Here is a 22616-nt window from a genome sequence, read left to right on the forward strand (position 1 = left end):
CCAGGGACGGCATTCTCCGACGCCCAGTTTGTTCCTCTGAGGAACAAGATACCAGCAGTCAGAGCAAGGAATCCCAGTCCAGAGCAACATGTCTCTCCCCGGGTCTCACTTCCTTTGTGTCTAAGTCATCAGTTTTTGTTTTTGCTTCACTTGACCAGGACTTGGGTGGGGAAGCACGGTTGGAAGGAGGGGATGTGCAGGTCTAAAGGGTGGAAACTGCTCTCCAAAAGCACAACCCTGAGAACACACAGAAAGCAAACAAGCTCTGGCTGGTCCTATAGTCACCATGTACAGCTTCCTTTCTACAGCTGCAAAAATATTACATCAGGTTGTCAGTTTTTGACTTTGTTCCACTTCGGTAAATAAAAATAAAGCTACCGATAGATGCCATTAGCAAATGTGAGCTCTCATCACGTGGTCCATGTTTGTGAGAACAGGCCTGAAGACTCCTCTACGTTAGCTTTCACAGAGGCTCCTTTGGATGAAAATTGTCATTTCATATGTTTCATACATGGTTATACTTGTTTGCCACACAGAACTGTATGTATGCCTGGATTTTAAACAGTGTCAGAAATAAGGGTCTTGTTTACCTTACGGCAAGAATACCCCCCAAATTCTGCTCAGTAGCCAGAGGCAGCAACATACCTGAAAAGCCCAGCAGCTGAGAGAAGGACCTAGATGGACTCGGTATGACACAAAGACACTGATAAACACAGCCAAATGATCCCGAGGAGTACACAATATAAATGCTTTATTGCTAGCACAGAGGTTTCTTTTTTAAGTAAATTAAAAGAAATAAATCTTCATTTTCACATTCTATATTGCAGTTCAAAGGTAACTATCTGGTTAATGGATATGTTCACTGGGACACAGGCTATAGGAGGAGAGCATGACATTCACACGAAAGAACTCAGAAATGTGGCATCTCTCAAGGCATCTGGCCACTGTCCTTTGTCAATAACAGCAAGGAGAGGTTTCTTTAAAACATCATGAATAGTCAAGGGTTATAAATAGAAAACCAGTATGGTTAGAAAGCAGAAAACCATTAAATACAGAAGGCTATATATGTGTTGCCCATATTTCATATATTCTAGGTTATGTTGGTACTTTTAAATAAATGATCTTCATCTAGGTTAGAGAACGAATTGGATTTGGCAGCTGGAAAGAGGGAAAAAGGAAAGGAAGCTGACACTGCCCATGTCAGAGACGGAGCCTTCAGTGGAAAGCAGAAGAGGAATGTGTGGCTGGAGGAAAGGGAGCCAGCCTGCTTCATGCTTCCCCCTTGGGAGGCCAAGAGCAAGAGTGGTGTGTGGACAAGCCACGGGCGTGACAAGTGGAGATCTGGTGCAGCGTGGCAGTTGTGGCACACCGGAACTCTACAAATGGAGAAGGAAACCTCTGAGCCTGGCCAGATTTTCCAAGGTTACTGCCAGTTGACCTAGGGCATGGGAAGCTGAAGTCACACCCACAGCACTGGGACTGGGAGGTGGCGTGCACCAGGGACAGGGATGGGGTGGGGGTGGGAGGTGGAAGAAGCTATAGATTCCAACTGCAGAGATAATTCATTTAGTATGAATTGTCAGCAGTATTGGAAGTGGAATTATTTCTACAAGGCACCCAGCATTACCTTTTTCCAAATTCTCAAGCCTGCTCAGATCAGTTTTTGGTTGATTTTAAAGACAAGCTTTGGAAAAGATTAATCCATGAAAAACCCACCCCGACTTATTCCAGAATACTCAAGAAGGAATTAAATGCACAGATGCCCGCGCGCACGCGCGCACACACACACATCCCTCTCTCTTACCCCCTCAAACCATGCAGTGATGAGCTCCGAGGCTGTGAACTACACATAATGATCGCTGGAGCTCCATCTCCTGATCTTTCACTTCTGTTATATATGGATGTAAGAAAGCCAGACTGGGTCAGGAATATCCCAAGTTCTTTCTCCTTAGGACATCTGCAGTGTACCAGCTCCTGGCATTTTCAGTCTGGTCTGGCTCTAACTAAAACCATTTCATGTTTTGCTTTGAAGAAATGGATGACATGAAATGGTAATTTGGCTGCAAAACCTTGGAAAATTGTTCCCGGCCCAAACATCTGCCCCAGATGAGCTCAGCTGAGATCTCCTTGGAGGAGCGGGAGGGGTGCGTGAGCAGGGAGAGCCTGGAAGGGGGAAATGAAGACAATGGAAAGGCTACCTTTGCTCACAAGCAAAGTCCTTTGTGACAGAAGGCATCAAATAATACAGCTCCCTCACCCCAGAAAGAAATACTGGGTATGCCCCACAGCTACTCCTCGCGCCTTTATCCCACGTTCCCCAATGTTTGGTACTGTTAAGGTGATCCCTCACAGGGTGCCAAGAAACCACGCCCAACTGGTTTGCTTTCTTTACGCAGCGAATGGCCTGGCCTACCTGCTGTCATTTAAATCTTAAGTAAGGACTGAGTATCAAGTTTGGATTCCTGAGAGCTGGGCCCCACAGGGAAAGCAGAGGGGGAGAGTCGTGCAGGCCGGCCTTCACCTTCCTTCTTGGCCATCTTAAGAGTTCTTCTGGGGGATCTTTACTGTCACAGTCTTAACTTCGGAGTACTCTCGCAAACCAAATTCTCCCCTGAAAAACAGAAACGGGCTGTATCAGGTACCAGAGGCCTAGACAGCTCAACATGGGCTTTCCTCTTCAAAAACCCTGTTCCAACCACTGGACGCACAGGATGTGCCTGTGCTCTAATGGCTCTCCTCGAGACCCAGTCCACTTTACCTGAAAGAAAACCACGAGGGTCCTCTTGGCTTGATGTTCTACATTCCTTCTCACTGGTCCTTCAGTTTAATAAGTGGCAACAATACCCAAAGGCCCACCACAGAAGAGTACAGATCACACGCAATGCCTTAAAGACAGAACCCTGAACAAATACCGTCTGCGGCCTCCACAGAGTCAGGGGAAAGAGGAAATCAAAACCATGGACGGGAAAGGAATTGGGAAGTGAGAGTCAGCTGTCTCCCGAGACTTGCCCTCGGCCACTTCCCCTCCTGGCTCATGGCACCCTCTGGGGCCTTGATCAGGGATTTCTGTCATCAGGCAAACGAACGTTTATCGCACTGTTACTATGGGGCAGCACCGTGCTGGGCCGGGTGCAGGAGAAACCAGATAATCAGCCCCGGCCTCTGAAGGGCCTGTAGGTGGCCGGGCCTGAGAGGGGGGAGGGGGAGCCAGGTCACCTGCCTCGGCGGCCCCAGGAGAAACAGCCCCTCCGACCACTGCCTGAAGGGCGCTGGCGCGTGGAAAAGCCTCACTGCTACGGTGCTCCTTTCCTTCACTTCTCTTCTCTCGTTCCTTCTTATTCCTACCTCTCTTTAATTGTCTTTCTTTCTTTTCTCGATTTCATTGTCACATCAAGCATGTTCTCTTAATTATTTTCTGCAAAATACTTGACATTTTCTTCTTCTTTTCTTTTCAAAGTCACTCCTCTGTGAAGCTTCTCCTCAAGTTCTCAGCAGAAGGAGTGCCCCTCCTGCTCTGTGTTCAGAGCACCTTGTACCCACCTCTACCACAGCCCCGTAATACCAGGAGGGAGGGCGGGGGTGCTCGAGCGTCTCTGTCTCCCCCACCGATCTGCATCTTCCTCATCTTGCTTTCTGTCCTCCCCCAAACCTAGCGTGCAGCCCACAGCATCAGGCTGAAAGAAAGCACTTGATAACTGTGGGAGCGAGGAAGGGGGGGCAGGCTTCTTCCTACCCCCTCTTCCCCAGTTCCACCCTGCTGATTGACCATCTCTGCCAGAAAAAAACATGAAAGAACGCTTAGAGATGTATTTGAATAAGAAAAGATTAAGACAGGCCGTTTTTAAAAACAGTCTTATATAAAAGGTATAAAGTCACTGCAACTGGGCTTTACAGCGAAGACCCGCTGTAAAGGATTCATTCTGCTTCCCTGGCCCGACACAGAGCTGCCCTTGCTGTGCCAGCAGCTCCTCTGAGTACCAGGGCACCTGAGTGGTCGTGCCCCCCTCCTCCCCCACAGCCCCCAGAACATCAGCGACTCAGGCAGCATGCTGCTCTCTCGTCTGCACTGGCCATTCTGCTTGCAGGAATGGGAAGAATAAGCTTGGGATTGCCCCACTCAGAATGTGGCTCCCTCACCGGCTCTGTCCAGGCTGTCTCTTTATTACCAGCTCAGCTCTGGCTCTCGCTGGCCTTTCTCCTGCCCTTGGGCAACTGTGCATGTGTCTCTTCATCACGGACACCATCTGCCTCCTGTCTGAAGTGTGGCTACTCCCTTCTTGTTCCCTCGCTTGTGCACACACATGGGGCAGACCCTGAACCACTTTCCTCCCACTCAGATCTCTAACTAGGTTGTGAGAGATATAAGAAAGTCTACAGAGCTAGAAACCTTGCTTTCGAGTGTGACTGCCGGATCCCAAATCTCTGGGTGCTCAAAGCAACGGAAAATTCTGCTGGACTGGAGGTGCTCCTCTCTCGGGTCCCAGGAGGCCATCTGCTGCATGGCCGGCACACAGCCTGCTCCGAGATGTTGGAGTGGACTCACATCTGCCGTGAAAGGAAAGACTGCCCATGGGCCCAGGCCTCAAGGAAAGCCAATGAGAGGTCTCAGGGCAGCGCGTGGAGCAGAACACTGAGGGTGGGGGTTGGCAGACAGGAGTGCCAACTCGGCTCTGCGTTAAACTGGCTGTATGACTCCAGCTGACTCTCTCCCTCCTCTTGGCACCCGGTCGTCTCTCTGACATCAGTTCCTGAACCTTAATGTACACATATCACCCGTGAAGCTTGCTTAAACTGTAGGTTCCTGATCATCTCCCACCAAAGATTCTGTTCCAGTAGGTCTGGGGAGGAGCCCAGGAGACCATGAGATGGGTGGCTATTGGACCCACTCTTTGAGCAACACTGCTGTAAGGTCTCTGAATCCAATCCCTAACATGTGGATTCTTCAGCTATTTCGCCATCTCATTCTAGGGTCCTTCTCTCAAATCTACTAAAATTTTTCTCAGTTAAATTCTGTGGCACATAGTTCCATAGTTAAGGAAGAAGTCCACTACTGCACAAAAGGCAGACGTATTGTTATTGACATGCCCCAATCTCTTTGTATAGTCACCTTTCCGGCGGGGCCACGTGTCAGGGCACAGCACATTTAGAAGCTTGTATTCCTGCTTCTTGGCCAGACTAGGTCATATTCCCGAAGATGAACCAAACTCGGCATACGTAAAGGTAAGGTAAGACGTTAGATTTGTGTGTCTCTCAGCCAGCCATTTTAGGAAGTCACTCAGACTCACGCATAAAACAAATAGGGATTTCTGCTTAGGGTGTATATTTCCCTGCCCTTTTCTTTGACTTACAGCAGCATTTCTCAGAGCAGCATCCCCAGACCACCTGCACGAGAATCATTCCAGAAGCTTGTTAAAAATCCAGGTCCTGGGCCCTAGCCCAGTTCTACTAAATCAGAATCTCTGAGAGTGGATCGCCAGATAGGCAGGGTTAGAAAGCCCCTCTCCCAGCTTTCAGGTGACTTTCTGTGCATACGCAATGCTGTGCACACACACACTGACTCAGAGCATCCGAACAACACTTCTCGTCTTCAAAGCGTGTGTCCTTAGTTTTTAAAATGCTGAGGTTCACAGCGTTCTTTCCATCCCCTAGGTTTGTGATACATATTTTATAGCTTGGACTCTATGACCCCTTGTCTCAGGAGAGCTTAAATGAGACGGAAAAGGATGGGAAGGCTGAAATAGATGGAATTAGCTGGACAAGCAGAACGGAGAGAAACTCAGCCCAAGTCTCTGACCCTGGGAATTAGAGGCCAGCTCATCAGATAACCTGTAGAGGGCAGCCCTCTCCACAGCTCTCTGTGGGGTAGCACTCAGGGGCTCCAACAGCCTTCCTTGGAGCTCATTTCCAGAAAATGCTACTTCCCTTCTCTGTTCCTCTTAGAGGTGGGCAAGGAGATGTCAGGGACCAAAGCTGCATGGAGCCTGCAGGCCATGAGATAAACAATTCTGTCCAAGTGGAAGGCTAAGCAGAGTTTCCAGGACAGTATTAAATGAGAAGAAGCGTGGGGAACCAGGACAGGGCAGGTTCTTTTATCTGAAGCATTTCCTACCACTCCAGGTCATTTAAGGAAGAGAAAACATGTTTTGGGGGCAAACAGGAACAAAGACTCATATAATTTAGATAAGATGAAGTGAGTCTCATCAAAGAGCACTGTTTCCTAATTATTTTTTAACTGCACTGGGAAGGCCAAATCACTACTGTGCCCATGGGACGAGTCGAGAAAGGCCACTGTTCTGTGTGGTTCTGACACAGCCAAACTGTCTCTTGGACCTTCTCTCTAGGCGAGGGCGATATTTCTGACAGGAAGAGACTGCGCCTGAACAACGTCCCAAGCCCGAATCCTGGTAGGAGGCTTGCCTGTGATGAGAGGCCAGGGCTAGCCTGAGATGAGAAACCACCAACCAGCAATTAGTTATTTCAAGTGTATTTTATGCCCATGATACACCCTGTTAATGATCTGTAACAGTCAATGTGAGCAGCATTCCCAGAGCCGGCGATGGCCCCAACATTTCAGAGACTGGGAGAGCACAAACACAGGGGCAGGAAAAGAAAGAAGTTGAATGCATCTTCAAAAGTGGAAGCAGAAAGTTAAGGCCATGTGCAAGTTAAGAAGAGATACTTAGAGTACATGAAGACTTTATAAAAGCTGAAGGAATACTAATAACTTAGCAAATAGGATCCAGACTGGGTATGGGTTCTGGCTATAAAGCAAGTGGGAGGTACTGAAGGCCAGAAGCAAAGGTTCAAGCAAGAGCAGTTTCTCCCTTTCTTAATACATTTATTAAGAAAAAGAAGGACTGCCTACATAACAGTCATCTACTTGATCAATAATGATGATAGTAGCTCACATTTTCTGAAGGTTTGCCAGATACCTTGCTGGCTGTTTGGCATACATGATTCTAACATTTAATCCTAACAGCAGCTCTGCAGGGTAAGTACTATCTATCATTATTCCCATTTTATAGATGAGGAAACTGAGACTCGGTGAGATTAAATAGTTTGTCCAAGGCTGCACAGGTATTAAGCAGTAGAGCCAGGGTACATATCTGTGCAGTGTGATTCTAGAAACTCTGCTCTTAGCCTCAAAGCTATATCTACTTCATGGTTTAATGGCTCGGGACTAGAGATTACCAGCTACAGTATCTGAAGATGTAAATCCCCTGTGCTAGTCATGGGTTCACTGCACTTCCCCCCAAACACCATACTTATTTCTCCCACAATGCCTCTGCTAACTCTTCCCCCACTGCTATCCTGTTTTGCCCACCAACCATGAAAAACTATTCCTCTCTCCTCATCTACTCAAATGTTCCTCTCCTTTAAAGGCCAATTCAAATCCCTATAAAAGATCACATCTAATGGTTTCCTGGACTTCTCCAGCTCACAATGATCTCTATCACCCCTGCATTCCTCTACCACTCCACAAGCTTTTCTGGAATTCTTTTGATTCTTTCAATGTTATATATTTCATTTATCCAACAAAATTTTAAGTAATTTAATGAGCTGCACCTTCCCCTACAGACCAAGCATCATGCTTTGCACAAAGTATGTATGTGCTCAATACTTTGTAGCAGATTGATTGCGAACTAAGCATTTGTTCAAAAAAGTATGCATTCAGTAATGCCCGAGGGAACAGGCATGGAAGATGTTTCCTCTTATGAGTCACAGGATTTAGAAAACATGGATCTAGCATGGATCTATCTCCTTTCGAAATGAGGGAAAATGAAAGTTTTTGGGGATGAGGGGAGATGTCAGCTCAGGAAGACCCTAGCTACCATTCATTCTCCGAAAGCAATTCTAAAAATCCATTCATATGTGAAGTTGCAAATGCAATCACTCTAGTTTTCCTCTGCCACAGTCCCATTTTTCAGGTCCTCAGCATCAAAAGAGGGCAGCCCAGCTCTGATTCTGACCCGGAAGAGTCCTTATACCCGGTTCCCATGCTTCCTTGGCCAGACATAACGGAAACTAAGCCACTAAAATTTAGGTTCAAAGCTCAGATCTGCCACTTACTGGCTGTGAGACTTGGGCAAGCTACTTAACCACTCCAACCCTTAGTTCCTCATCTGAACCATCTGTGAGATAAAGATAAATGTATCTATCCCATAGAATCACTGTGAAAAGCAAGTAAGAAGGCAGAATAAAGCCATATGCAGAGCAGGCATTTAATTAATACCTATTATTGTTATTGCAAAATCCTTGTAATGGGTCATCTTCCTGTGATCTCTGCCAAAACATCCTCTATACACCAAGAATGTTGGCCATAAGAACGTTGGTATCCCCTCAGCTCCCACAGCATGCCCTTTAAAAACCCTTTGAGATTGGGTTTAAAGCAACCTCTCCACTTGTATCTTCAGCAAGTCTCCTCCGTGCATCCTGTACCCTAGGCTCTGCAGCCCCAGACTCAAAGATCCTATAGGCACTGAGCAGGTGACAGCGAGTGAATTGGCTATGTGTAAAACGAACACAGCCAATATTCAGTTCCCAGAAGCAGGCATGATGGGGAATAGGGAAAACTGCAGAGCTCACAGCTGCAGCAATTTTGCTTTGGGGGAATGAAAATATGTAAGAAATCTAGATTTTTATGGAAAGTCTCCCCATTTTGAATGTCAGGTAAAGGTTTTTAAATGTTATAAGGAAAAAAAAACCAAAACATTTCTCTAAGCCAGATTTGTCCCTGGGTGGGCAGTTGGTGACGTCTGTTGTAAACATGCCAAACTCTGTTTTGTGTCTGGACTAGTCTGTATTTGCTATGCCTTCATGCCTTTGTTCTTGCTATTCCCTCTACCTGGAATGCCTGCTCCTAAGAAACTGAAGTGTTATTTCCTCTGTGAAGTCTTCTGTGACCTCATCAGGCAAAATTGATTGATTTTTCCTCTGTACTTAACAAGATATTTGACATACTTGCATAATAGCACCTATTACATGGAATTATTGGTACATGAATTTTTCTCCATTCCCACTTAAGGTAAGGGTATTATTGTGTTTTATTCATCTTTGTAATGTGTGCTTTGCTTATACATTTATGTTTTCAACCAAGTGTTTGTTTAGTGAATGGATGAAAGTAAGAGAATTCACTGATGCTGTGAGTGCCCCTCTATGCTGCTATTCGCAACCCTGTTTCTCTTCAGGCACCAGCAACTTTGGACACTTACATTTCTCTCCCATTTCCAGACATCTTGAATCCCCCAAAGGGACTCTGGGCATTTAAGGCATTGTAACAATTGATCCTGAAAGAAGAAAACATGGTACTGTTAGTGTGTATTCTGCTTACACAGAAACAATCCCACTGGCATGATATTTCTTTTATAAGTTCTATTTTTTAATTCCTTTTTCCCCACATGAAAATTTTATAATTTATAAGATTTACTTTGACTTCCTGATCTAGCCAATAGGAAGTATCCCTTCTCAGGGTGAAGTCTGCGGTCTCCCCCACCCTTCCAGAGCATATGCTTTTATTTCACACAGGCTCTGGAGAATTACAAGCCCCCTCCCACCCTCATGGAATGTGTTATGGCCAGAACGAGACTGACTCTGGTCTTACCAAACAGTCCCAGCTTGCATTGCAGAAGACACCGTGAGGGCCTTGTTGATGTCATTAGTAAAGACAGCTGCTACAAGTCCAAAGTCTGAGTTATTGGCTCTTTCAATAACTTCATCCATAGTCTTAAACCTCAAAATTTCCTGAACGGGGCCAAAGATCTGCAATAAAATAGGTTGATCCAACATGGTTGCTTCGCCATCCTTTCACCTGTTTTCTATGTTTCAAGGCAAGTTTATTCTGCCTTCATCATTTAAATGATGTTTAAGGTTAGCAGAACATAACTGTAAAAATATCCCAAACTTTCCCAGAATAAGATTACATAAGTCTACCCTTAGAGTTTAACTCCTCCGCTCCCCCACCCTGCCCGGCAACACTTGATTCCACAGTGTGTTCTAAAGCTGTGTTCTCCATGATCCCCCAGGCACTGCTCCAGAACTGAGAACTACCGCTCTGGAGAGGTGGCTGATCTGCAACTGGTCCTCTCCTGCAGAAGTGTGAGGATGCTTGGGTGCTTTCTATTTCCTGATTAACAGCCTAATGACCCATATTTGGGGGAACTGAACTGTTGACAATGTATCACTGAGACCATTGATTGGCTTTTATGATGGTTCTGTTGGCTAATAACAATTGAGATCATAAAGCACATCACCGGGCCTCTGTCTAGCTTGCTTGCCTCTTTGTCTAACTTCTTTCTTGAAACTGGGGATTTTCATAGCCATGTTTATTGCTATTGTACAATGTATATAAAATACAAAGAACTAAACCTCTAATATTGTCTACTAGAAATGCCCTGGAAACCATCCCAAGGAAGATGTGGCTGCTGTTAAAATCTATGTGATACCTCCTCCTTGGCGATCCGCATGTCGTCAGTGACGTTGGAAAACACCGTGGGCTCGATGAAAAACCCCTTTCGGCCCAGCCCTTTGCCTCCACACTCCAGCTTGGCGCCTTCGGCCACACCACTCTGGATGAGTTCCAGGATCCTGTTGTACTGTTTCTTATCAATCTACAGAAGAAAGTGCCTGATGACTCCAAGTAAAATCTTCTATGAAAATGGAAATAAGCATGTGCTCAAGAATCTCTCTCATTTGTGATTTTTGGCCAAAGCTTCATTATACCTAGTCAAATCATATGGAACTGCTGTTAATTAACCATTTTGGACCTATGAAAAAGGGTAATTTTGTATGGTTCAACCTAATACATCAAGAATTCCAGTGAATGCACTGCTCTGATGATACTGACAAGTCATAAGTACCAGTTCAAGATTTAAGCAGTATTTCTAAATGATGGAGATACTGGCTAATTGATTATTCACTGTTTATATAAGTAAAAATTAACCTTATAAACAAATGAATATTGGGGTATATTTTTATGGAACTACTGTTATACCATCAGAGGAAAGGATTAAGTTTAAAGAGTGAGAGCTAGCATCCTAGTCCATAAAATAAGGTCATTCTCGCCCCCCGCAAGCCCCCAAGTTATAGACTTATCACTCAATTATTATGGTAAATAAAAAAGAAACCTACATTCACCTGAGTTTGAATTGCTGTTACAACTTCAATCTTCTCTCAAATGGTCCCAAAACTAAGGAGATATTGCTTCTTATCAGGAAAACCCATGCTCTAGTGATCCAGATGAGATCTGGTCTACATATTCCTTTAAAAATTCTCAGTTCAAAACCAGAGTTCTAACTGGAAATATACCTTGATGACCATGGAGAACCTGCAGAGCTCAAGAGTGCAGCCAGCAGGGACCTTTGTGGCCCTCCTCATCCACCACAGTGCATGAAGCATTCAGAGTAAGAGAGAACCATATGGCAGAAGAGAGAGCAGACAGCTCTCCATTCCCTACACAATTACAAACTGCATGTGGTCATCCCAGAGTAGGTCAGGTTGGTGGAGAGAATCCCTGGCAGCTGGTAAAAGTATAAATGGGTTTCTGGGAATGAGAGATACCTGCCCTCCTTGACTGTGGCACCTGTGGGGATGTCTTGACTCCAGCAGTTAAGGACTGGGACTGGGTTCTAGTCAAGATCCATCTTGCCATGCCTGGGTCCTTTTTTGGAGCTGGGAGACTCCAACCTACCCCCAAAGTTCAAGATATCCTTAAGGCAATCCTAATCTCTTGGCTTTTCAAGGATAAAATTTAGAAACAGAAAGAGAAGCACAAGATGTAAGCAAGCAATGCCTCACTGGCTACATTTCCAGCCATGAAGACAGATGAGGAAGAAGAAAGGAGTCAGCAGAAGAAGGAAGATGATGCTTTGTCGGGTTCCACCAGAGTGTCTGGTTTCTGTGTTCATAAGAGATTAAGTAAAGAAAGGGCATGTCCAGGACATGGAAGCAACCTAAGTGTCCATCGACAGATGAATGGATAAAGAAGATGTGGCACATACATGCAATGGAATATTACTCAGACATAAAAAGAAACAAAATCGAGTTATTTGTAGTGAGGTGGATGGACCTCACTAATATACAGAGTGAAGTAAGTCAGAAAGAGAAAAACAAATACCGTATGCTAACACATATATATGGAATCTAAAAAAAAAAAAAAAAAAAAAATGTATATGTATAGCTGATTCACTTTGTTATACAGCAGAAACTAACACACCATTGTAAAGCAATGATACTCCAATAAAGATGTTTAAAAAAGAATGGGCATGTCTGTGATTTTTCTACCTGGGGTCCCTGCTCGGTGGTGGGGTCAAAGGGGCTGCCCACTATGCGCCTCTTAGCCCGCTCCACACTTCTTCTCACAAACTCTTCATAGATGGACTCCTCCACAAAGATGCGAGATCCTGCAGTGCAGCACTGGCCTTGGTTGAAGAACACACCCTGGTGAGCCTGCTCCACGGCATAGTCCACTACAGGAGGAAACAGCCATGCTCTCAACACTGCTTTGCCTGCGGAGGGGCCTAAGGGACCGACCCTCTTCCCTCCCCAAAGCCCCAAGTGTAATGTCATGCTCACCACAGAGCAGAACTGTGAGCAGCCCAGTGAAAAGCACTGGATTGAGAACACAACTTGGTTCTAGTTCTAACCAGACCCTGACGTTATTGGCTGTGTTAACTTGGACGTCTTCACTTCTTGGAAAACCTTTCTTCTGTAAAAAGAGGGATTAGACCACGTTATCTATAACAGGAGTCTCAAACCCCAATAACCAAAGGGGCTGTGTAGATAATAGTAAAGCAATGTGACAGAGACTCAGAAGGAAAGTGCTACCTTTGGCTGTTGCTATGCATAAACATAGCCCAGGGTTGCCAGATTTCCAGTTTTAAGAAAAAACGGAAATCAATATTTTGTGTAATACTTAGAAGTAAACATAGCCATACCTTGCATTTGGCCTATAGACTGCCAATTTGCAATCCCTAATCTATAGGACCTTGCAGCTATACTTTTAATTAGTATTTTGGCACATTAAACTGTGACAGCAATGATCGTCTTTGAAGACGCTCAATTTCCTCTATATTTACATGGAATTGTATAGTAGCACATGGTAACTCGTTTTCATCTCATGTGAAAATAAGAGATACTAAGTAATACTCAATATAGTATTAATAAATCTGGTGTCTGCTAGTTGCTAAATGACTCACTGACTGAATGAATCAATGTACTGTCAGTGGAGTGCCTACACCTTAATAGGAATTTAGGTACAGAATTCTGATCCTCTTGACAACTAGTATAAAGCTGAAGCTGAACTTGCAAATTCCAAGCTGGGGCTGAAATTCAGGCAATCTGCTTTCTGTTCTCTGATCTCTCTAGTAGTGAAATTGAGGAAGCAGTGCTGCCTGGCAGGATGTGAAGAAGAAAAAGGATGACTGAAAGAGGTTTTGTAATTTCATTCCCTGGCAAGTTTTTCCAAACATGAGGAGCACACCCGTGCAGAGTGGACTAGAGAGCATCCTGCCTGGAGACATGGGGTTTCTAGGTTATAGCTCTAGGCCTCTGTATAGTCCTACTGCCAAGGTGTAATCACCTCCAATTTAGGTCTATTCATACAGAACCGACCATAGTGTGTTGTCATCCTGACTAAGAGCCATGGGGGCAACAGAAAGGGGTGGGGATGGCTAAACAGAGAAGGGGGTGTGGGTTTGGGACAACGTTGGTAGAGCTAGTGAACTAAAAATTTTTAATGATCTGCAAAGCCACCAGGCAAACATGAGACGTTTCAAGTTTCTCGAATCTAGGCAGAGGTTACATTTCCAGTGTTCAGAGGCTTAGACTACTGCTCTTTCCACTATACAACACCAACCAGGCCTTCACCTCTTCTACCCTATTTTACAACAACACAGAGTCAAAATGGCTTATCATGTCTAGAAAACAAACTCGATCTGATTGTCAACTGATAAGTGGTCTTTACCAATATTATTTTGTCCTTAAAAGGAAGGGTCTAGATTTTTCTCCTTGAATGCCACTTAGCTTCAAAGACCTTTTTCTTAGTGTCCTGTTGAAAGTGGAGATAATAAAAGTGAGCACCGCAGGCCAGTATGCCAGGGCATGTAAGAGATCTGTGGTTGACTTACAATCGGCATCTGCAAAAATAATATTGGGACTTTTCCCTCCAAGTTCCAGAGTTACTCGTTTCAAATTACTTCTTCCAGCTGCTTCTTGGATAAGCTTTCCAACCTGAAAGAAGGGAAATGGAGAAAGGTTTTGCGCACCTTGCAGTTGAGACCGTCAGTGGCCAGAGCCAGCTGTGGGCAACAGTGGGACACAGCAGTAATGGATCCTGCAGGGCAAAGCACCCACCAGATACACAGGAACGAATCTGTGGTCAACTTGCGTGGACAAGAAATAAGTCAGTTGGGATGCAGGTTAATGTCTGTTCTGAAGTGAGCTGGAAGACTGCTTTAGTATCACGATGGAAGGAGCAAGGAAAAGGGAGTTAAACCTGGAATCTTAATCCCTGAAAGATTTCTCTAAAAGACAACTAGCAAGCAAAATGTAACTAGAGATTTTTCCATCACTGCATTGTGGCTTTTAGCTTTGGACTCTGGCCTCCAGAAAAAAGCCAACTGGCTCCACTTGAAAGACATGATGAGCGTAAAACAAACTCTTTAAGTGCCTCCAGAAATGCCAGGTATGACTTTAATCACATGGTCCAAATATATATATTGATGTGATACCTTTGCTTCTGCCTAGGGCTATAGTAAAAGGATTCCAGAAAGCTGAGGATCTGTCTTTATTTGTGCAATGCCTACTTATCTAGAATCCAAGCAAATAGAGGCTGAGTTTGAAGAAAGCATTTCCCATTGTGTAGATTCACAATGCTAATAAAATTGAAAGCGTCAAGATGGAAACACGGATGCAGCGCCTAGAGCCCCCTTTCAAGGAAGAACGCACTGCCTCAGTGACAAGGAGTGCTGTCAGCTCCTTCAGAGTCACCTCAGCTGAAAAGAGCTTCCCTGCCCAAGGGGATGCCCTCCTTCAGGTGTCCCACATCCACCGCCTGACGGTGGCGGTGGTACCACCAGGCAGCTCTGAGAGACCACGTCCGCTCCACCACAGCCAGGTGCTTGGCTGAGGCCATCAGGCCTGCACTGCAGCTCAACTTCCCATTGTGTCAACTGCCCTTTGGCTGGGATCCCTAATAAATAACCTGCATGGCAAACTCCATCTCAGAAACCCCTTCCAGGGCACCTGGCCTGTGACAGGGTGCTGCCCTATTGGAGGGCAGAGGTCACTCTACGGCAAGTGCTGGGCCACCCTATAGCTCTTATAGGCAGTTTGCCCTTGTTGAGATGAAGACTGCTACTTATGCCTGGAATCCTACTGAAAATAAAGTATTTTAAAAAGCTGGGGAAGAGAAATGCTAAACATATGCTGGACCCCTCTGGTCCCTGCGTGCGATCCTCAGGAAGGATGGGGTAACTCCTCAAGCAGTGTAGTAGAGCAGTGGTTAAGAGAAAAGGCTCTGGAGCCTGGGTTTTTTTTTTTTATTATTGATTATATCACTTAACGACTGTTTGACCTTGGGAAATTTTTTATCTTCTCTGAGCCTCCGTCCCCTCCTCTGTAAATGGAGCTAGAAACAGTATCCACCTCAGAACTTAGGTGTCCTAAGGATGAAGTGATTTAGGGTCGACGGCCCTCAGAACCCAGACTGGCACGCAGTAAGCGCCTACACCAGTTAGCCGCGCACAGGTATGAGAGGCCAGGGCCCCTTCTTCCACGCTGGGCGCAGAGAAATGGAGGTGGCTGTAGGGGACAGAATCTTCCAAGGCAGGTCTCCTCCCAGGGCCCCTCCACTCTCTGTGCGTGTCAATTACCTCAGGAAAACCCCGACGAAGCCTTCTGACTTGCCACCAGTCTCCAGTATTGCTCATTAGCAGGGCTAAATGCTTTACATGTTTTTATTGTTACTCTACCTCGTGCCAAAACATTTTTAGAAAATATACTCTCATTCTGAGGAAATCTAATTTTGGTGAAAAAATAGTGATGTCTCTGAAAGAGGTAAAATTAGAGTCTCTTAGATGCAGAACACTGTTACTCATCAAAGGTTTAAGAAACACCAACGTCTGGCCCTAAGGATTAATGGGCAGACATCAGCCCACAGCCAGACGGCCCTTCCCCACCGGGCCGGCTTGTCTCTCTTCGACCTCAAGGTAAACCCCCTAGGAAGATGGGCTAATAAAGGCCCCGTTCTCAGGCAAACACGCTCTCCTGCAAGAGGAAAGTATGGATACACAAAGGAAAGGAGAATCTAGCCCTCCATCCTGGCAAGAGAACAGCAGTCAGGTGAGATTAGGACTGAAGCCTGAAACCCTAGCAGAGGGGAACCCACACGAGGGCAGCAGGGCAATAGCACCATGGGGCGTCCCTGAGGAGGCTGTCGCCTGCAGCTGCCTGTTCTGAGCAATTCTACTGTGCTTGTCTCTCTCTGCCCTGAGGAATCCATATCAACTGAAGGGGACTCATTTCAAAGTCCAGGAAGATAAAGAGACAAGTGCTTTCTCAAAGAAGATAATCACTGGACGTCATGAACATTATTATTAATTATATTTAAAAAACTAGCATTTATTGAGTTGGTTTATATCAGACATTTACATGTATTCATGCATTTAAGCCTCTCAAAAACCCTACGAAGTAGGTATTATCTCATTTTAAAGAATATTAAACTCAGGTTAGAAGTCAATGGATGTTACCAGGTTACCTGGCAGTTACACGCAGAGTCTGCTGGAGTCTGTGCAGGTTGACTCCAGGGCCCAAGTGTGGATCACTTCCTCTCCTTCCCGTAACCTCCTCCCAGCACTCTGCCTTCCCTTCTATATTTACTGAGCACCTAATGCATGGCACATACCACCAAAACCTTATCCCTGAAACTCCAAATTAATTTAAAAGTGAGGAGGAATATCACTTTTTATAGACACAAATAATGATCACAGTTCATCAGTTACAAAAGGTATATTCTGCCTTCAGACTGACATTTGAAAAACAAACAAAAGCAAGGAGAAATCACGGATTTTACACATAGGAAGATGCTGAATAAACGTGTGGAGTTGGTAAAGAGAGTGCCGACTCACTAGCATTGCATTTCTGTTAGCTCTGCTCCCTGACATTCATCAAAGTGCTCTATGGGTTGATATCTGTTGCATTAGGAATGTTGTCCAATGATTAGTATTTTCATGGCTACAGTTAACTATACAAAAATCTTGCTCAGTCTATGGTCATCAGAGAAGAATACCTAAAGAATAATTTTTCCTGCATGAATGCTTTGCCATTTTTTCCTTAGAAACCAAATTCGTGCTAAACACCGAAAGGCAAATCTCAGATGAATAATGATTTTCCTTTTCATCTTTGGAAGAAGGTCAAGTTGCAGCCCAACCTCAAGAAAGAACTGGATGTGTTATGCTACAGGAGAACCACTTCCATCTGGAGTGGCCTCAGGACAGGATACTCTGAAAAGCCCCAGTTGTTCACCAATCCCCTTCATTCAACACTTATTCCTGGTTCTCCTACTATGTGCCAAGTGCAATGCTAGGCACAGTTCCTCATCCACGAGGAGCTCACAGCTAAGAGGATTCCCATGTAAACCTAACAGGTGTTCAATAAGTACAGAAAAATCTGGACCTGATTTAATATTAGATCTGAACAGTGAAATCACAGTTGTGCAGCATTTTGTTATAACCCAGAGTCAGGCTCCTCTGGGCCTCACCCACAGAAGTGGGCTAGGTGTAAAAATCTTCATTAATTATGTGATTGGGTATCATCATCTGCCTTCCCATACATAATACTCTCAGTTTGCAGGTCAGACTCTCTTTGGAGAACATATTACTACTCATGAATTCTCCCCGTGAGTGGAACGAGGTTAAGTGACCCTGAAGGGAGGCACTCCTCACTGTTATTACCATAAGGGGGAAAGAGACAATAGGAAGAATAGATGCAACTCCAAAGCAGGGAATTCTTAACAGGAAAGAGTAATGTTTAAAAATAAAGAGCTCATGTGAGAGGCAACTCTTACAAAATATGATAGGTCCTGTGCAAACCAACCTAAAATATTACTTGTACAAATCCCATGCAAAGGTTTCCAAAGTTAAAATCTATGGGGTAGGAAAGTCCAGGAAAGAATGAGGTACAGACATCAAAGAAAGGCCTGGGATTAAGTGACCCATCTTAGATAGAAAAGTAGTAAGTTCCGCGGGGATATGTATGTGCTATGCCAGTCATATTTATACACGACTACAAGGTGGGAGCATGAGGTGAGATAAATGAGGCTGCCAGGATGCACAGGTCTTCTGAGTGGTTCAAGTCAACAGGGGTGGACTTCGTAACACCAAGCCCTATTCTGATAAATAGGCAACCTGTGAGATAAAACAGAGAAATACACAGTTTGAGAAATTAAATCTTGTATGTGAACACAGATTAAATAGAATAAAGCACAGAGAACAAATTTTGACCAAGTTCATCATTATCTTTTTTTCAAATCAGAAAAGATTTCACAATATACTCTTATTATACATCCTGTCCTATCTCTGACAACCTAGCTAATTATAATCATAACCAGGTTCATGGACGACAGTTCGGCCCACAGGAGTGAGAAGACCTAGTTACTATAAGTTCTGGCTTGGCCTCTAACTAACCTTTGATTTGGGGAAGCCACTTCACCTCCTTGGGCCTCAGTTTCTCCAACTGATGAACGAAGACACAAACCAAGCAGTTACTCTGGCCCTTAGTACCCCACTTAGTTGGAAGAGTTAAAAAAGACTCAGGGCCCCTGCTCATTCTGAGAGTCTGTCCAGAAGAATCCAATTCTTCTGGATTCTTCTTGTCTTACTAAGCAGACCTCGCTTTTCATAGAGGCACCACAGCTGCACTGAATGGTAGATAAACCTGATCTTTTTAGGTTTCCCACAAAGAGCTCATTATGAAAGAGTAAGTGATAATGTTCCTATCATGGGGTGTCTTAACTTGGCACTCCCTGCAGAGTCTCTCAGCTGTATCTGTGTACCTCAAACAGGCAAGGGCGAGGAACCAGGGGCTCGCCCACACATAATGGAACTGGGCTAATTCTCAGCAGGAATGTTGGCACAAATCAACTCTGACTCCCATCCTCATTCTGAATAGTCTTCACGATTGATATCAGGAGTATCCCTGGAAGAGCCACAATGTACCAGAATCATGCTCACAGCAATGCAGCAGGGTAGGAAATGCAATTTGGAGCTTTGCATGGAAAATAATTTGTTATACAGGACAAAAAGACCATGGAAGGCTTTCTGTGCCCTCTTTATTCAAGGCTGTTGCTCCCCGAACAGAGTTTCTAAAGTCTGGTAAAATTTTTCTTTTTATTCATTAGTTAATTACCCATATTTCTAGGATGGGCTTCTTCTCAGAGATATTTCTTTTTCTTGATTAGTTAAGCATACATATTGGGGTGGATTCCTTCTCAGAGATATGCCACCTTTTTTAAAAGATGGAAAACTCTCTAGTAGAGATCTCAGTAAACAGGTTGAAGATGAATGCTTTTTCCAATATATTTTCCTTTCTTAAACCCCAAACAGATTGACTCTGTGCTTCTTTCCTCCTCTCCTTTCTTGAGTTTCATTGTGCTACTGGTTCTATGATAGAGGTAGAAATGCCCAAAATATGTATAATTGGACATTTCTTGTCTTTCTGAAATATCCAGAAATAACAGACCAAATCAGTCTGTTCAGATCTGCACCAGAAAGTCACAGGACCAAGGCATCTAAGCAGTTCCTTTAATTTAAGGGATAATAGCAATTGCAAAGCTTGATTGTGAAAAACAATGCAGCCTCTGACTATGCTTCCAGCCCCTCTCCTCCACCACCATCCTCACCACCACACACTCATCACTACAGCACATGACACCACTTGCCCTTCCTGGAATGTGACCGTGTCTCTGTATTAGCTGTTTCCTCTGCCTGAAATGTCTTTCCTCTCCTTGCTTACTCATTTTTCAGCCCTACCTTTGCCACTTCCTCTGAGAAGCTAGCTTTCTAGATCCACCCTGGCTATCGGGTTTGGTTTTCCCACTTTTCTGATCGCACATAACTCTCATACTGCTCTTGCTTAATAGCTGTCTTCCCGACCAGACTGACCGTCAGCAGAGGGACTCCTGTGCATGCACGTGCACGCGCACGCACGCACACAGAGACTGTCAGCAACATTTGATGAGCCGATGGGCCAGAACAGGACAGCTGCTCTTGAAGTCTCTGGAAATCAGAGACTATGAAGTCTTCAAGGAAACAGAGGTGAGCGATTAGAACACGGAATGCCTATGTCCAAGGCTTTTGCCTTGACACCACTGGCAGAATGATTTTGAGCTTTCCTCTTCTTACTTATCTTTGGCTGAAATTTCCACATCTTTAATGAAGGGGATGGCTTCATGGTTCTGACATGACTGCACGTTGGAGCTCCCGGAGCACTTAAAATCGTTTTCTTTGTCTGGGCTCTGCCCCCAGAGATTCTGATCCTCTTCGTCTGCAGTGGAGCCCGTGGGCATGGGTAGTTTAATGTGCTGCTAGGGTTAAGAACCGTGGCATTAAAGAATCCTTAAGGGTGTTTCTCTCATACTGTCTCTAACCTTTCATTGTTGGTTCTGTTTTCCAACTGTCGAACATTATCATTTATTGAGCACCTATTTTGTGCTGCTTGTTCTCACAAACATTATTTAATCCTCATGGTGATCCTGTGAGGTAAGAATTATTACCCCATTTTAGAGTTGAAAAAAAAGCACGACTCAGGTCAAGAAATGACTTGCTGACAGGCACCCACTGAGTGGCAGAGCCAGGACTGCTTCTCTTCTCCAGATGTTCTCCTGGGGTTATATACCCTCTGCTATGAGCAGAAGTCTGATGGCTAAACACACCATCCACAGCTAACACATATTCCAGAGCGACTGCCCTGTACCCTTAGCCCTCCTTCTGTTACATAAGACTCTCCTTTTTAATCTCAAATAAATTTAAAAAAATCAAGATTTTGATTTTGGGGGAGGGGTTCTGCTTTGATGGGAAGAAGCCTGGAATCCTCAAGTCAAAGGTACTACATGTCCCACTAACCAGGTGGACTAAACGGATGGGCTTCTTAGGATCGGTTCATTCTCAGCCTGAGCTCTGAGGAGATACATCTACTGCAGAATGAATCAAAGAATCTCAGCTAGCAGGCAAAGACTACAGCATACTGTTTTCTATTCTTCAGCACTCAAGGTTTTACTTAAGTATTAAACAAGAAAAGGAAGAAAGCACGTAATTTAAAACCTGTACATCCAAAGGTTTTGACACAACAAACTGGTATTTTTCATTCAAATGCTGGATAGTTTACTAATGGACTCATACAACCTTAGAAAGACGCTTATAAATTGTTTTAAAAAAAATAACAAAAAACTCTAGCAGGCCACTTCTCCCCACCTACAAAGAGGGGTGAGGCTACCCAGAGGGGAGAGCTGACCTGATTCATTACTCAAGCAGCAGAGAGGGTGTCTGTATCATGTAAGATGACATTCATCTCACTTAGGAAATGAAAGGAGAACCCTGGCTGCGTAAATTAGAATCAGTGATAATACAGCTGTTAGCTACAAACATTTGTTTGGCACAGATCAATCCGGACTCTCCTGTAGTTTGCTTTGATGGTCCCTCTACTATCTTGTTGACTAATGATGAAATCATGGTTTGTTAATTTAACTGAATAAAGAAAACATCATACCAAGCAAAATGCAAACTGTTTTCCTGTACTTTGTTGAGGTTGTTTGTTTACTCTGTGCTTATAAGAGCCCTTTTATATTCACTTATCAAATATTTACATTCATTGCTTATGTATTTAGCTGCATAAGGAGAAATTAATCCTATCTTTGAGTAACTTTGTTTTCTTTCTAAAGGCCTTTTGCTAAAGTAAAATGGAAAGCAGCCACCTCAAATAAGCTTCTTGTTGCTGACTGTTCCAGACATTTTGTGATGTATAAACAGGTCCCCTCTACTAGGATAATCATTACTGGAGCCACAATCAAATCCATATTTAAGTGACATGTACCCTCTGGAAGAACCTATATGGTTTCCCAAGTAGCCTACAAAATTAAGAGAGGGTAGATAAATAAAGAAGTAAAAAACTACAAGCTGTAAAGGGGTTTGGTGATTACATGATCATTAGATTTGCCTGTGAAAGTTCTCCACCTGCCACCATTAATATAATTATAAGGTGGCTTTTGTAGCATAGTCAAATACTTCGCCCTCTGGTCCTCTATTATCTGTCAATGATATCATCCTAGAGAAGAAACTTGGAGATACTCAAGATGCCACAGGACTTGTTTCCCTCCTAGTGAATGTAAACCCCTCTAGAGAGAGAAATATCAATAGACTCCACCAGAAAACTTTAGGTGAAACTTGCTCTATGCACACTGCTATAAGCTATCTCACTGTGTGAATGTTCCTAACAGCAAAATCCTTCATGGGGCCACCTTCCATCTTATTCTCTTTCCCCAACTCTCCCTTCTCTCTCAGCTCCCCCATTGGATATCTGCATTGTTGAAGGTAACATATTTAGCTGTTAATATTCTTCCTGTGAAG

The 22616-nt window shown here is 44.3% G+C and overlaps 1 protein-coding gene across 3 annotated transcripts in view; it reads right to left on the reverse strand.

Moving 5' to 3' along the window:
- Positions 1-747: 747 nt before the first annotated feature.
- Positions 748-22616, reverse strand: part of ALDH1A2 (aldehyde dehydrogenase 1 family member A2) — a 198404-nt gene continuing 176535 nt past the window's right edge. For 2 of the 3 annotated variants that reach the window (XM_024767809.1, XM_024767810.1), the window contains 6 exons: positions 14124-14226; positions 12280-12464; positions 10443-10607; positions 9602-9759; positions 9213-9287; positions 748-2611 (listed from right to left, as the gene is read on the reverse strand). In XM_024767809.1, coding sequence (XP_024623577.1) covers positions 2539-2611; positions 9213-9287; positions 9602-9759; positions 10443-10607; positions 12280-12464; positions 14124-14226 — 759 coding nt within the window. In that variant the 3' untranslated portion in view covers positions 748-2538. The remainder of the gene's footprint in view (positions 2612-9212; positions 9288-9601; positions 9760-10442; positions 10608-12279; positions 12465-14123; positions 14227-22616) is intronic. The other variant, XM_024767811.1, reaches the window with a different exon arrangement.

The sequence above is a fragment of the Neophocaena asiaeorientalis genome, unplaced genomic scaffold (genome assembly GCF_003031525.2).
Source record: "Neophocaena asiaeorientalis asiaeorientalis breed wild unplaced genomic scaffold, Neophocaena_asiaeorientalis_V1.1 scaffold71, whole genome shotgun sequence".
In the NCBI taxonomy this organism is placed as follows: Eukaryota; Metazoa; Chordata; class Mammalia; order Artiodactyla; family Phocoenidae; genus Neophocaena; species Neophocaena asiaeorientalis.